This window comes from Tenrec ecaudatus, chromosome 5, assembly GCF_050624435.1.
Source record: "Tenrec ecaudatus isolate mTenEca1 chromosome 5, mTenEca1.hap1, whole genome shotgun sequence".
Classification (NCBI taxonomy): Eukaryota; Metazoa; Chordata; class Mammalia; order Afrosoricida; family Tenrecidae; genus Tenrec; species Tenrec ecaudatus.
In genome coordinates, this window is record NC_134534.1 from 157,348,363 (window position 1) to 157,365,225 (window position 16,863).

General features: G+C 41.8%; 1 protein-coding gene across 4 annotated transcripts in view; it reads left to right on the plus strand.

Annotated features, from left to right (window-relative positions):
• DIP2C (disco interacting protein 2 homolog C) overlaps positions 1 to 16,863 on the plus strand; it is a 521,839-nt gene that overhangs the window by 428,190 nt on the left and 76,786 nt on the right. For all 4 annotated transcript variants that reach the window (XM_075550143.1, XM_075550144.1, XM_075550145.1 and 1 more), the window contains 5 exons: positions 2,651 to 2,774; positions 3,293 to 3,414; positions 5,192 to 5,303; positions 5,434 to 5,543; positions 9,786 to 9,916. In XM_075550143.1, coding sequence (XP_075406258.1) covers positions 2,651 to 2,774; positions 3,293 to 3,414; positions 5,192 to 5,303; positions 5,434 to 5,543; positions 9,786 to 9,916 — 599 coding nt within the window. The remainder of the gene's footprint in view (positions 1 to 2,650; positions 2,775 to 3,292; positions 3,415 to 5,191; positions 5,304 to 5,433; positions 5,544 to 9,785; positions 9,917 to 16,863) is intronic.

Consider the following 16,863-nt stretch of genomic DNA (forward strand, 5'->3'; position numbering starts at 1 on the left):
TAGCTCTGCTTTTATCTCCTCAAAGATAAGAAGGGTTGCAGATCACACCCCAGGGAAACACCCCTCAATTTGCTTTCAGCTGACTGGTTTATTGTAGATCATTACATAGTGACCAACCGGTGAAGTTAGCCCATATGTTAAGGGATATACAATTCATTCCATAAACATGGAATTGGCTGTGAATGGGATGTCCACCACCACCAGCACAACCACAGATTTGAAGATGAAATTGGATCTCAGACTTCAGTTATTTCTGCTTTGGATCCTTTTCACATCTTCACTTTGAAGAGCCCAAAGTACATTTGAGTACAGTAGTTTACAAAAATTTATATAAACAGATTTGGTTTCATTGATGTTTGGAATAGTTTGATTTTTAAAATGACCAAATTTTAAATGCTTTTGTTAACTTTCTTTGACAATAATAAATCACCGTTTCCCCCTCTCTTTGTCTCATTTTGCTTTTTCTCTTATACATATATTCCTCACTTAACTGTCTGGTATGGAACATTTCACAGTGATGACCGTCATAAAAACACATCCAATGCCTGACGTTAACAACATGCAAATGATGGTAGGGAATGCCAAGGGGTGAGGTGAGAATAACACAGGCTGTGATGGGTGGAATATGTCAGTTGAGCTGGGCCATGGATGTCAGTGATTTGGCAGTTAGATAGAGATTCATTTGTCAATTATATAATGATATAATCTTCCATATTCACATGACAATGACCTTCACCTAACGTTAGGGCCTGTGGTATCTCACCATGTGGTCAAGTGAGGTGTGCGTGTGTACTTATCTCTGGTTCCCTCTCTCTCCTTCACCCTTCTGTAAGGGGGCAGAGGATAATTAAGGAGAGTAAGTATTAGGAGAAGATTAAGTGAGCAGATACATAAGCTGAACCTCTCCTCCATAACAGGAACTGACTCGTGGCACTAAGGGCAGGGAGGGGGGTCGGAGGGTGAAGACCTGACTTAGTAACTGTTTGGTAGGGCTCTCACATTGGTAAGCTCATCCCTCTGTTGCATCATCTGGTGACGGGGTAGCCAGCGTGTCAGGAGCCTTGATTGCCTTCTAGTGTCGATCAAAGAGAATGTGTTTGCCGCTCAGCACTTGATATAATAGTTGATTTTTCATTATGTTTGGTAAAATCAGGTGCTGGTGTTGATATCTTGGCACATTATAAAATGTTCTCTTATACTCCCTCCAACCCCACCCCACCCCCGCGTACCATTTCATATAGGAATTCTAATGTCTCTCCCTCCATATTGGCCATGGCCAATAAAAACATCACGTTGGCACCCAAATGGCTCTGATCACTTTGTTCATAAAATGTTTTCTTTATTCCATAATATTGTCTCCATTTGTATGCCTTTTTCCACACGTAACATTAGGTCTGAGCACTGACCTTGGATTGTGTTAGATCCCTGATTCTCTGCTAGTTAGTTATTCCTGTTCTTCCCCACCAACTCACTCTCCTTTTACCACCTACATAAATAAAGATTAATTTAGCCCTGGCTGTTTATGATCATTTTTCAGCTGCTGGAGTCTATGAGGTATTTAAATAGCTCCATTATACCTGAATATTGGTGTAAATGAACTATAATTGTAATGTGTATCCTCAGGAGAATGTTTTTGTTAAAGTTTATGTTTATCATTGGCATTGAATACATAGTTTTCTTAGCAGTTCAAAAAGTGAATTATATTATTATGATATTTCTTAGAAACTTATTTTGCTACTCATGGTTTCTAGCAACCTTTTTGTTTTTGGAACTTTCAATCCAAATGTGTTCTCTGTTTCTTTTTATGTGTTTGAAAAAAATCTGTCTGCAATTATGTTTGGCAATTAACTCTCTCCCCCCTTTCTAACTGTCCTTTGTTTGTTTCCTTTTTCTGTTTTATTCTTTTTTGAAAAAGAAACTTTTTAATGAGCCTTGTTTATTAAAATGTGAACTCTGTAGATTTACTGCTAAATCTTCACTGCCTGTGGGTACTACACTGTAAATTCTAAAATCAATGGGTTGAGATATGAGTATAATCTCCGCTTTTAAAAGACAAAAAAAATGTTGCTGTTGTAGTTCAGTTAATTACGTATAGAGTATTTTTTAATGATCTCCAGTACACCAAGATAGCCCCTTCAGTGCTGGATGGTGGCATGGTCCAATTTATCCGAACCAGACCCGCGCTTATCTCATAAACACACCCTGAAGCTCAGCGAGAAAAGAAGCAATTTATTGATCGGAAAACCCTTAAATTCTTACTTAGTTTAATAGAAGCGGACTGACTGCTGTGTTTCTCAATTGCCACCAAGTAAATTCCAACTGAAGACGAACCCTGAGTCCAGAGTAGACAAGGCTGTGATTTCCAAGCCTGTCCTTCTGAAGCATCTCTGGATCAGCTCAAACCCCCAACTTTGGGGTAAACAGTCAAGGGCTTAACTGCTACCCAGCCTAATAGGGATGAGATTTGTGCATAGGGGTGATGCAGCTATTCCAATATTGCGATGATGGTGGCACAACCTGGCGCGTTCACCAATTACCAGTGAATTGTACATTCAGAAGTGTTCTATTGTATGTGAGTTTTGCCTCATGAAAGACGTGTTTTTGTTTGGTTTCTCATTCTAACTGTACCATGTTTCTTTCTGATCTCCAGGGCACAATAGCAAATTCATTGACCTGTGTGCAACTTCATAAAAGAGCTGAGAAGATAGCCGTGATGCTGATGGAACGAGGGCACTTGCAAGACGGAGATCACGTTGCCTTAGTGTACCCGCCAGGTAGAGAGCGGCTTCTACGCAGCCCGAGCGGCGAGGCTGGAAGAGGCACCGCCGCGTTGTAGTAGTTTGATGCTGACTGATTCCTTGCTGTTTCCTAGGACCACAGCCCACTGCATGCCTCGAGACGCAAAAAGTAGTATTGTGACAAAGCTTATTGTACCTCAGTTTGTTTTCTTAGATATCTGAGACAGCTCATTTAGTTAACAGTAGCAAAAATTGTCAACTACCAAATGGATCATCAGGAAGTCATTAATTTCCTTAGAGAAATGACACAGAAATTAAACTTTTTGGCAACTGTGGCATCTCATGGCCAAAAAAACACGCCAAATAAAAGTGACCGCCGAAGCTTAGCAAACCCCCAGGGACTGAAAAACGCAGCCTGTCAGAGGGCTCATCTGCTCACTTCAGGCCTTCTCATTTATTCCATATTATTATTTATGATGACAGGGGCGATTTCCACTCAGTAATGGCATCTGTTTCTAGTAAGTGTTTTATTTATGTATTTTTCTCTCCTGTAGGAATAGACCTCATCGCAGCGTTTTATGGGTGCCTGTACGCGGGCTGCGTGCCAATAACCGTCCGCCCGCCACACCCACAGAACATTGCAACGACATTACCTACTGTCAAGATGATCGTGGAGGTAACAGAAATCTGGAACTATTGGGGCAGTTCCACCTGATCCCTGGATCTGAGTGTTCAGTGTGTAGCTCGATTTTACGGGGTTTTTTGGTTTGTTGTGTTTTTCACTACTGTGAACACGGGCTATGGACGATTCCAGGAAAGGGTGGTGGGTTTGGTAGCTCTGGGAGTATATGTGTCAGTGGAGTGGCAGAAGGCAGGCTGTGATATGGTTGTCTCTGTCTTTAAGGGGTTTGTAGTTTAGCTCTAGAAGCAAGCTTTCAATGCCTAAGTGAAATTCAGGGGTAGGTATTAGGCTAACTGTTGTTGTGACTGAAGTTTAAGGTGACTAGAGAAGGCAGTACATCAGGACCCTGGGCGGCCTACCACACCACTCTTGCCTGAACGGACCACACCCGGGGAAATGTAGTACATGTTCAGAGTTTTCCTTAACTTGTAAGAGGTTTCTTTTGAAAGTGTAGGTTTGTTTTTTATGTTCTTATGGTTTTGTTTTCACTCTTGGGGAAATGTAACAAGATTAGTATCTTCTCCCCCATACACATCTTTTGAGGAGACCCGCAGAGGCAAGGTTACTCAGGACTAGAGAATACTAATTTCCTATCCCAAATATCTTCGTTATGTCATGCTATTGCATAATGAGATGTTTTAAATTGAGGGCTTTAATAAACAAATTCATTCTCTCACAGTTTCGGAAGTTAGAAGCCCAAATTTACAGTGCTACCTCTAGGGCAGTGAGTCTCAACCTTCCTCATGCTGCGACCCTTTCATACAGTTCCTCATGTGGTGGTGAACCCCCCAACCATAACATTATTTTTGTTGCTACTTCATCGCTGTAATTTTGCTACTGTTGTTTCTCAGGCAGCCCCTGAGAAAGGGTCGTTCGACCCCCAAAGGGGTCATGACCCACAGGATGAGAACCACTGCTGTAGGGGAAAGTCCCTGTCTCCTTTCAACACCTAGGAGCCCAGCGTTCCATGGAGACTCCCAGGTGTCTTGATCCACCCTTCGGTCTATTAGCTCTCAGTGCAGGGACCCTTGGTCCGATGCTCCTGGCTCTAGTTAGTTGGTGGTTCTTCTCTGCTCGCTTCTTTCTCCCTTTATCACTTATAACCCAAAAGGTGTTATAACACAGGCCGCCTTCCAGCGGAACCCTCAGGGCTGTGCCCGCTCCCCTCCCCCAGTTGAGGGTATTCCATCCCACCCTAATGCCCTTACCTCATCAGATCACATGAAAGAGGATGACAGCATCGTGACAGAACTGCCAAACCACTGAGAATCATGGCCCAACTCAGCTGACACACATTTTCAATAGACACGGTCCAACCCATGACAGATGTTTCCACCGTGTTAGAAAAGGTTTATTTTGTGCCTGGATAGATGTGATGTTTCTAACAGACATAATACAACAAATAAAATTAACAGAACTAATGTTGAGAGTAGTTAATTTATATGCTTTTCTAATTGGGATCATCACATAATGACTACCTACTCAGTTACACAAATGTTCAGGGAGCACCTGTACTGGGAACTCGTCCCCTGCTTGCTTTATCTGTGTAACCATAATCAGATTCCTAGCTCTTTTCTGCCCTGGCTGTCCAAGACTGGAACTAGAATAAGGAAACACTATTCATGGTAATCTCATTAGCTTATCAAGAGCTAGATTTAGGGGATGCTTGGGCGCTCAGTGAATATTGTCATTGGTTCTGTACATTCGTTCACTCCATCCTGCTTAATTCTCACGTGGGCTTCAGTGTACCCCTTTATTCTTCAATCCCCAGGTGAGTCGCTCGGCCTGTTTAATGACAACACAACTCATATGTAAATTGTTACGGTCTCGAGAAGCAGCAGCGGCGGTAGATGTCAGGACATGGCCCCCCATACTGGACACAGGTGAGTATTTGACATAGTTTGATCTGGTGTGAAACAGGATATGTAGGTGTGTATGTGTGCGTGTTCATTATTATTGGTATTCTTATTTTGCTTAGAGCATGTGTATTCATAGCTTCATTTTACTCTCCAGATGATTTGCCAAAGAAGAGGCCTGCCCAGATCTACAAGCCCTCGAACCCAGATACACTGGCTTATCTTGACTTCAGTGTATCCACAACTGGGATGCTAGCTGGAGTGAAGGTGAGAAAGGCCAGTGAGCATGCTCTCTAGATTGGTGACGCAGCCGTGACAAGCCAGGGGTTGTTGCCGGTGCATATTTTCATGTATAAGGCAATTCAGGTTGGTACGTTCGCTGAAGAGAGGTTCCGGTAGTTACACATGCACTCCAGCTGTGCCGCTATGGGGCTGGCTAACTGGGGGATGAATCCTGCCCAAGCATTCCACTGTTTCCCTTGTAAAGCAAGCCTCACTGGCTCATGATAGAGTACTCTGTGCGTGTTTCTGCCTTGCTGCTTCCCAAGGCCTAATATTCCGCCCTTTGTGGAAGTTTTTGCACTATATTTCCTGCTTTTTTAATTTGGCGTCCCATTATCACTTGCCCGATGGCTGCCCCTTACAGCTGCACTAGACCACCAAAAATTCGGACCCTTCTAGCTTAGGGCACATCCTCACAGAAGAACCACGCTGTTCATTGTTCTGTAGGCACCAAACACCCCCTTTCAGAGTAATTCTGAATGTTTACATTGTTTTCTTTTTTGGTACTCATATACTATTTACCTTTAGTTGAAATAATAAGTATATGCTCAAATGAAATAATTTCCTAGAGGATTTTTAAAAAGAAACAAAAATTAATTTTCAGATCAATGAGTTGATTCCAACTTAGGGCACGGCCCCCCGTGTGCAGAACAGGCCTTCTCAATAGAGTTTTCAAGTCTGTGACCTTTCAGCGGCGAGGTTACCAGGCCTTCCTTTTGTGATACCCCTGGTTTTTGTTCAAACGTCCAACTTCACATTTCAGACAGGAGTCAAATGTTTAACCATGTGTGCTACCTGAACACTGTCTAATCCAAACTCGCTGCTGTCTGGCTCTTAGTGACCATGCAGGACAGAGTAGAACTGCCCCCTGTGGATTTCTAAGTCTACAGCTCTGTAGGGGAGCAGGAAGCCTCATCTTTCTCCCAAGGAGTCGCTGGTGGCTTTGAACTACTAATGTGGTTGACAGCCCCATGTGTAATCCACTTTGCCACCAGATCTCCTGCTGTGCCACCCTGGACTCCTTCATCTGTAAGTATAGACCCTAGAAAAGTCAGAGAGATGAAAACTAGACTCTCAAACTTGTAAAAGATTATCCCAAACTTTGGAGCAGTTGACTTCTTGATAAATTCCTGAAAGAAAATTCACTGCAATATTGAGCAGTGAAAAAATCCATAAGCCTTATATACTAAGAGATATAAGATAGAGTTGAAATAGTTTAGCTTATAATCTCCTGATGAAAATCCCTGTCACCTCGGTAAACCCATAGGTTATAGGAGTATGCAACTATTTTACTCAAAAGCATATAAAAATTACCCCTGTAGCTCAAATTTCAGCCAAGCAATAGACAGACCCCTAGGGGAACAATAAACAATAGTGTGGTGTGGACACCTTAGGATCATCAGCCATTTAAGATCACAAGGGTGGTGTTTGGTGGAGAACCAAGCTCAGAGGGGAAGAAGGGGAAGTGGAGACAGGAAGCACAGGGAGGAAGTGGGTAAATGATGGGCATCAGCACTGGGAGGAAGTGGGTAAATGATGGGCATCCATCGAATGGCACCGAAGGAGCTAAGACAAAGAATGTCCAGATTGTTGACTATGAAACTGATGATTTCGGTAAAACGTCCCCAATTCACAATAAAAAGGGTTTTTTAATTAAAAGTAAAAAATTGGCATTTCATTTTCACTTTTGAACAAAAGTATCATTGAGAACTCTGTAACTGCCATGAAAGTTAGAAGAAACATGTCCAGTAAACCATTTTAAAATACTGAAAAATGTCTGAATTTGAGTAATACCCATTAAATAAGTATTCTCGTGCTTAATTTAAATTTTAAAATGCTCTTTGCTTAAATGTGTGGATTTGAACCCAAGGGTTCCTAATAGACCATAGATAAACCCAGGATCAACCAGGAAGTTATTGAGAGGCTAGTTTTTTTGTTTGTTTGTTTGTTTGTTTTTTTAATCTTTTTATTGGGGCTCATAAGGCTCTTATCACAATCTGTACATACATCAATTGAGCAAAGCACCCTTATACATTCGTTGCACTCATCACTCTCATAATTCACCTTCCACTTGGGTTCCTGGAATCAGCTCGGAGAGGCTAGTTATTGAGTTGACTCGCGATCTAGTAGATTACTTGCCTTGTGGATTTTCCCAGAGGCCATTTTAAACCCCCTGTTAGCTTTCCCTTGCTACCACCGAGTATTCTTCTGGGGCACCTTTCCAGCGCACCCGCGCTTGGTGTTTACCAAGGAATGGACATTTAAGTCAAAGGAAACTGCATTGAAATGCAAAAGCTTCCCAAGATAGTCACATTACATTCAGGAAATAAATACCTTCCCCTACATTGCTTTGGCTCCTCTCAATGTCTCCTGTACAGTAGACCATCCGTTTGTTGTTTGGACCCTCTGGAAAGTCAGTTCCTTTTGCAAGTCTCCGATGGCCATATAAAAATTGGAAATTTATCAGAGCAAGAGTCTCTAGGAAAAATATCTGGAGTTTTCAGTCTATAAGGTTGGCAGGGTCCAAAATTAAATAAATTTTAAAATTGAACATGGAACTCTCTTAGTTACACATTGCCTAACCTGTTACAGTCTTGCTACGTGTTGAAATTTGTTAACTCTTTTTCCACTTTCAGGACCCAAGAACCCTTATTTTGTAATCCTGTAGGTTGATTTAAGCATCATTTCTTTCTGCTTTCTTTAGACTCACTGCCCACAAAGTACTTAAAGTTGCTGCAGTTATCTGCCGTATTTCCACTAGATTGCAAGCTCCTGGGGGGCAGAGGCCATGCTTTATTCCCTTTACTCTCCCTGTCTCACGTGACATGCAAAGCGCTCCTGTAATATGTCTGTAGTTGCCGAGCGGAGTTGAAGAACTCTTCTCAAGACGCGAAGGAGGATAAGATTCAGTAAAGATTTCTTGGAGCTGTTACACTCAGTGTGTAGGAAGCTTTGGTCAAGTGTTTTTGACGTCTGTTCCTGGCAGGCATGAGCTTAGAGGAATATTCTACCAGTCCAGCCTCTCTTCTGCTTTAAACAAATATCGTGGCTTTGAAAGCAGTTGAACAAGGGCTTCTTAAGTTTAACACACTTGCATGCATCTATATTTTCCAATTATGAATTGAGTAGATGTCCATGATGAAAGCTTTGGGCGGGCAGAACTTCTAACAATGACCCAATGCTGTCATGTTCTCACAATGGAAGGTTCCCACGCCCGCCTTCACATCTGGCTTCTCTCTGGGTGGAGCCACAGTAAACCCTTTCCCAGGCATTTCACTGGCTGCCCTGCTCATCGCAGTGCTCTGGGCTCCCGTTCGCACGCAATGCTGTATGAAACACTACTTCAAACTAACTTGCCAACATGTTTTAAAACCACTGGTGAAACTTGGTAGAGTTTACTTTCTTTTTTCTAGGTAGGTAAAATTAACTAGAAATTGTCTTAGATCTTTGTGACAGTATTTTAAAATAATTCATAGGACATGCTGACTAGAGTAGACATGTTGCTAGGACTGGGGAAGGGGAAAGACCAGGGGTCATAGATGTAAGACAATCTCTTGCAGATACTTTCTTGTTAAAGAAAAAAGAAAGGCGGCTGACATTAGATTTGGGTCCCTTTCAGAGGACTCAGTGTTAGCAGGCGTGGGTTCTGAGCTCTAACTGAGATGACTTATGCAGATGCTTTAACTGTTCTGAGCACCGTTTTCTAATCATTAAAGTGAGGTGTGACTCATTTACTGTGCTTTATGGTCTCTTATTATGTTCACAGGGACTATGTTAAGCCCAGGAAATATAAAAGACAATTAAGACATGGTCTCTGTATAGAAGAGGTAATCATGGATGGTAATAAGAGGGGACTTCAAAAGGTCATGAGAAATTTTCATTGTCTTTTAATTCCATTTTCCCATGAACTCTTGCATGGTCCCTTATATCTTTCCTACCAACTTTACAGAGATTGTTGTAGGGATTGCACTTGAACCGTGTCCTCGTCTACCCTCCTCCTGTCACAGTTTGCAACAGATAGCAATAATTTCATTCTCCTTCCTGGGGAACCGTTGAGGGTGGCGTCCCCACTGAAAGCTGGAAAACGAACGAGAGCAACATCAGCCGCATTTCTCGCAGGGCAACCTGGGCCAAACCTGGATCCAACAGGCCGAGGCCCTGGAAGCGTCTGTGGTTGCGTTGGCTTCATGCACCTGGCGTGTTAACGGCAGCCTTGTTGTTTTGCAGATGTCTCATGCAGCCACCAGTGCCTTTTGCCGCTCTGTTAAGTTGCAGTGTGAGCTCTACCCCTCTAGAGAAGTGGCTATCTGTTTGGACCCTTACTGTGGACTTGGCTTTGTCCTCTGGTGCCTCTGCAGGTGAGCGCTCCCTGTAGTGCCTTCAGCTTGATGTGGGAAGGGGAAACACACACGTTCTCCAGTCTAGACCGTTTGTAGAGACTATGCCCACGTCTTGGACCAAGCCAAGCAGCACCAAGCACATGAGGTGCCATGAGGTCCTCACTCCGGGGAACAGGCGACCTTGTAGTTGTCCTTACTGGCCCTCCTTGTCAGCATAGAACAGCTGCCACTTTCTAGGACAGCGTTTCAGGTTCTACAAAGCCTTGAACAATGCCTCTCAATGCAAGTGAAACCTACAGGCAATTGCTTCTGAGGATGTTTTGAACATCTAAGGTGCCCTGATGGCATAGTGATTGCACACTGGGCTGCTAACATTGAAGTCAGCAGTTCAAAACCACCAGGAGCTCCACAGGAGAAACATGAAGCTTTCAAAGCCTATAAAGAGTTACAGTCTAGGAAACCCACAGGGGCAATTCTGCCCTGCACTGCAGGTCACCGTAAGTCAAAATTGACACAATAGAAGCTAGTTTTCTAAACATCAATAAGTCATATTTTATAATCAGAGCCCTGGGGACTCTTTCGTATGCCATTCATATCCTGGAATTTCATAGAATCAGCAGGCTCTACAGGCACTGTGCTCATTTAGATTTCTCCAGGACGTTGAGGTGGAGAAGGGTGTTCAGTTGAAGGAAGCCTAGGAATAAGCTCCAGAAGAGCTAAGGTTGTCTCCCTGTCTACTACTGTGTTCCTAGCAGCCTGCTTGATGCCTCAACAAACTTGAACTTGCCACCTTCAAGTTGATTCCGACTCATAGTGACCCTGTGTAACAGACTGGGACTGCCCCTTGGGTTTCCAAGACTGCAACTCTTTATCAGAGTAGAAAGCCACATCTTTCTCCCATGGAGCAGCTGGTGAATTCAAACTGCTGACCTCACCACTAGAAACCCAATTTGTAAACAAGTGTTTAGGGAATATATATGGCCTTAATAAAGATATGTTTTAACTGGAAGTTTCTTGGCATATTTTTATTATATCTATGGTATACATTCATGGTAGAAATTTTTAAAGCTTCAAAATTGTAGAAAGAAGAAAATACTGCCAGTGATCATGTGACCTGGTGGTCCCAGATTAATATTCACATTTTGGTATGTAGCCTTAGAGTGTGTTCTCTAATGTAGCATGCATTTTAAAAATCCTATTAACATTTTCAAACATATATCAGTATGTAACGAATGGAGATTCATGGTTATTCAGTGATTTAATCAGTTGGCTGCTACCAGAAAGTCCGCATTTCAACCTCACTCGCTGCTCTGGGAGAGAAGGTTGTGGCGGTCAGCTTCCATGAAGATTACAGTCCTGGAAATTGTTTGGGTCACTGATAGGGTCACTATGAGTCAGAATCCACTCAGCAATAGAGAGTAGAGAAAGGAATGCCTTATATACTCAAGTATAAGCCGAGTTTTCCAGCACATTTTTCATGCAGCTTTTGTCGTAAAATTAGGTGCCTCCCCTGATATTCGGGTCGGCTTATACTGGAGTATATATTGTAATCAATACCCACACCCGTCATTCAGCTTCAGCAAGTAACTGTGTTCTTTTCCCTTCTGCTCTAAAGTTTTGGGGGTTATTTGGACATTATATTAGTGACTCACCCTCCAATGATTCAAGTAATGGGTGACAGTAAGTTTTACTATACTTGGAACTAACTTCTTTTTGCAATTTGAGATTGTTTCAAAATTAACAGAAATATTTCTTTTGGATATCTTTATTCTAAAGTACTTTATCAATAATTAGTGTCTGGGAATCAGTAATACAATGGAATTTTTTCTTACAAATTTCTTTTATGCGCCAGTCTGTCTTAAAACAAGAATATCACAAGGCACTCTTTGTTTGTTTTTAACACTGGTGGGTGCCAGTAAGTAGCTTTAACTCATAGTAATAGGAGCGCTCCCCAGCCTGGTCCCTACGTTCAATTCACTCTGTATCCATTTCAGCAAATCTCTTGGGGATGGTATTGTCATTGACAACATGACCTCTAAATATATGTGAATAGGCAAAGGACCCATTGTTGAAGAACCAAGTTGGAGGCTCACAGTCCCTTCCTTCACGATTTCTTACAAAGCAACAATAAGTAAGACACAATGAGAGTAGAATGAAGATAGACACACATCAATGAAAAAGAGCTGAGAGTTTTAAAAAGTATGCTTATATTTATGTTCAATTGATTTCCAATATGATATCAGTGTAGAATGTCGGGATACAGGATACTCATTTCAGCAAGCGGTATAGGACAATTGGTTATATAAATGCAAGAAAAAATAAAGATTAAATCCTTGTAAACTCAAAATGAGCCTAAATGTAAATTCAAAAGCTATAAAAACCCATAGTAAACCATGATCTTGAGCTAAACAAGTTAAGATACATACAAGAAAAAAATGATAGCTTTAATTTCAACAAAGCTAAAATGTTTCTGCACCTCAGATAACCTGGTGATGAGAGTGACAAGATATGGAATGTGACTAATAGCTCCATTAATTTGCCACACGACTAGAAGCACCAGCTACCATTTCTGAGCATGTTAATCAAAGACTCTACAAAAGGATCCAGAGGAGGATAATGCAGAACAGGATTCCAAATTCTCACGATTTCCAGACTTTCTGGAGCCATGGAGACTCGATGACCCCCAGGAACTATTGGCCTGAGCATCTTAAAAACCGCAAACCAAACATCTCCCCTGAAGCCTTCTTGAAACCCAATAGGAATTGAACTTAACTAGCTCAAGAATGCTTTGAGCCCTAAACCCATTCGAGATCTGAGTCTGCGGGTTCAAAGTGACAATCGCAACTCAAAGGAGAACTCGAACGGAAACGTAGGGGACAATGAGTCTGTCTTCACAAGGGAAGGACGACTCCGGAAAGGAGGGGACAGAGGCTGCATGACTCGCCACTGTCACTGACTTGTCCGTGGCGGAACTTCTGAAACGGTGTATGTTTGGGTGTGTATATTCTCAGCCACAAAACAACATTTTAAAAGGAAGTGACAAGACAAGCTAAGGCCAAAGAAAATATACCTTATAACCAATATCTGGAAAGCAAAGTACAATAATATTATGTGTGCCCATATCTGATAAATATACAAAAAGAATTCTTAAAACTCAGTAATATGAAGACAACTGACACAATTGCAAATTGGCAAACTTAGACATCTCACTAAGGAAGCTCTTTAAATAGCCAGTCGGCGCCCGAGAGAGCTCAGCATGCATTAGTGAGAGGCAGGTGAAAGCCACAGTGGGATACACCTTTAGCTGCACTGCACTGGCTATGGCCCAAAAGACTGATAATAACGAATGCTGATCAGGCTTTGGAAAAGCTGGATTTCTCAAAATTGTGGATGAAATATGAAATGGCGATGGGAGCTTTTGGTCTGGTCTGACATATTATATGTAAACGTATCAGATTACCCAGGAATTCCACTCCTAGGCACACACCAAAGAAAACATATGTCTGTAAATGGATTTGATGTAAATGTTTGTCACCGCCTTACACAAAAAAGCGGTCCAGATGGCTAACAACTGGCGAATGCATAAACAAACTGTGTCATATCTATACAACAGAATCCTGCTACAACATGAGTGAACTTCAAAGCATTATGCTAAATTAAACTTCAAACATATTAAATGATCATATTATATGATGCCATTAATGTATGTCCAGGAAAAAAACCCCAGCTCTTTAGTGATAGAAATAGATTAATGACTAGGGTTGAAAATGGGGTTTGATCAGTGAACACAAAGGATCTCCTTGGGGCGATGGAAATGTTCTAGAACTGAGTTGTGATATTTGTACAATTCAACAAATTTACTAAACATCATTTAGATTCATGGAAAAAGGTGAATTTTGTGGTATACAATTATACCTTACTAATAAGCTCATGTAGTTTGTACGTAGTTCTACATCCTGCTTTATTTATTTAGCATTAAAATTGGGGAATTTTTAGACATATGCCTGTGAAATAATTGCTGATCTGTCTTTAAAATTCAGGTTAGAATGATTCTAGTAATAAATCAATTTTGCTAGTCTAAAATTAAAAATGTCTTCCTTTAAAATTTGTTTCATATGTGAAATAACAAGTAAATATTTTTCATTCTAAAAAGAGGACGTCTAGGAACCAGTCAGCCAATGAGACAGAGGCCTGGTTTAAGAGGTTGTTAAGAGGGCTAGGGAGTAGGAAGAGACACCTGTGAGATCTAAAAAGACAGTGAAGTGGGCTTGAACAGAGAACACACCTCAGCCCATATCTGACCTAGTCTTCAACCCAATTGGACACTTCAGAGTGAAGCATTCCAACTGCAGGGTTCTAGTTCTGACCAGCAAGGACCAGGCACTAGCACCTCTTTGAGTGCTCTGTCCTGAGCTGGGGGCAGCCAGCAAGAGCCCAGGCTTCAGCTCGAATGCTGAGGCAGAACCTGAAGGCCTTAGCACCAGATGGAGGCCTGCGCTGACTGCACTTCTTGCAGCCAAGTTGCAAGTTCATTGGTCCTTTCATATGCTTATTTTACCATTTGTTGTGAACTGGCTGAAAGTTTCCAGGCAAATGAGGTTCATGCACATTTTGTTTCATGCGGATGTTTGCAATCGCCATGGTGTAGCCACTTAACCCACCTCCTTTCTGTTTCCATTCCACCACCTTTCCCTTCTGAACGTTGTCCTTAGGCAAATGCTGACTTTTGATCATAAATGGTCACGTAGTCTAAGGAGTATTTTCCTCTCCAGTATTACTGTTCACCTTATAGAACTGTCTTCTTTGGCCAAAAATTGAGCCATACAATTGTGTGTGTGTGTGTGTGTGTGTGTGTGTGTGTGTGTGTGTGTAATCACACATGTATGTGTACAGCCATCATGATGAATTCAACACCTTTATGGTGGCACTGTGAGTTAAGGTTGGTAGTTCAAAACCACTAGTCATTCCATAAGAACAAGATGGGGATGTCCGCTTCCATAATGCTTTACAGTCTTGGAAAACTAATTTTGCACCCTTCAGTATGGATTTCAACTCAATATAAAGAAAACAGAAATCCTCACAAATGGACCAACCAATAGTTATACGTGTGGTAATTGGAGAAAAGATTGAAGTTGCCAAATATTTATTCTGTTTTGGATCAACAATCAGTGCTCATGGAAGCAGCGCTCAAGAGATCAAGCAACGGATTGCACTGGGTCGTTCTGCTCCACAAGAAAAGCAAGGAAGTTACTTCGAGGACTGAGGTGTGCCTGGTCCAAGCCTTGGTATGTTCAATGGCCTCATATGTATATGAAAATTGGACATTGAATAAGGACCAAAGAAGAATTGGTACATCTGCATTATACTGGTGGCAAAGACTATTGAAAGGACTGTGGACGGACTGCCAAAAGAACAAACAAATCTTGGGAAAAGTGCAACCAGAAAGCTCCTTAGAGGCTAGATAGCCCGACTTCATCTCGTGTGCTTCGACTATGTCAGGAGAGACCAGTCCCTGGTCAAGCAGAGGGCCCGTGTGAAAGAGGAAGGCCGAGACAGGATGGACTGACACAGTGGCTGCAGTAACGGGCTCAAACATGAGAATAATTGTGAGGATGGAGCAGGACCAGGCAGTTTCCCGTTCTTTTGTACATAGTTGCACATGAGTTGGAATTGGCTAAATGGCACTTAGCAATATCATGAGTCGGAATTAATTAGATGCCAGTAGGTTTTGGAGGGATGACTTTACATTCCTTTGCCAGACAGACGTCAAGACTCCTCCGTCAGGAATGCAGTGAAGCCAACCGTTCAATAATAGCTTGAGTACATGCATGTGCACGTGCGCGCGCACACACACACACACAGTTAGGCGCCTGATCCCCCAGTTCTCAAATGATTAAAACCTCTGAAAAAGCTGCAAAATAGGTCATTGCCTGCTATATTTACCTTTAACAAAAAATCAATTTGGCCTAGAGAAACAAAGAAGTGGAAATTGATGAAAAGGCCCTTGATAAATATGATTATATTACCTGAAGAATAGTTTTTCATTCTGAGATCCTGGTTAAAGTAGAGCCAATATAATTCTTTATTTTATCCAGTTAACTTCTTATTTACTCAATTTTGAATTTTTCAGATGAGATTGAATTGGTGCTAGTCTCAAATAACAATTGGTGAGGCCTACTGTGCGAATTTTTTTTCCTAACTAGGAAATCTCCTTTACCTAAATCTTGTAAAGTGATTGACTTAGAATATTTCTCTATAATGTATGGCATCTGTTCATATTGATATGTAGTAGTAAGCTAGCCTTTACAATTATAATCCTGGTAGGTCCTTCATTATTTTAAATTGACACTTGCCTCAGCAGTTGGTGATGATGATGAAAATGTGTAATCATCATGTTTTCTCATTTCTAAAAATATCCTTTCTACTGAAAAGGAAGATAAAATGAAAGAATGATTTGATTTTTCCTTAGTTCTATTTGGTGATTTCTTTAGATCATTTCAGTAAAATTCCAAACTTAAAAACAAAACAAAAAAAAAGAGCAAGTAACTTCCTTTCATTGCACTTTCCTTTCTGGATGTCAATTCTCTAAAGGTGGACGCACTTTCTTAAACGGTCACTTTTGGTCTTGTGAGCCAGGCACTCTGCCACAACTGTTCAACTCTACCACTGTAATCGGAAGGAAAACAGCCTTTGTTGAAAGAAGGAGAAAGCCTTTGTAATTTGAAAGCAGCCCGTAGAGAATTTAAACCGTGTTGCCTTCGAGTAGATTCTGACTCATAGCAACCCTGGAGGGCGGAGGGGAACTGCCCTAGAGAGTTTCCACGGTTGTGCTCTGGGGGAAGCAGACTGCACATCTTTCTCCCTCCCTCAGAAGGGCTCTCGCTGCAACCGAGTCGGTGCTACCTTACATGAGTGGAAAGCTGATCTTTCTCCCGCGGAGCAGCTGGTGGCTTCAAATCGCCACC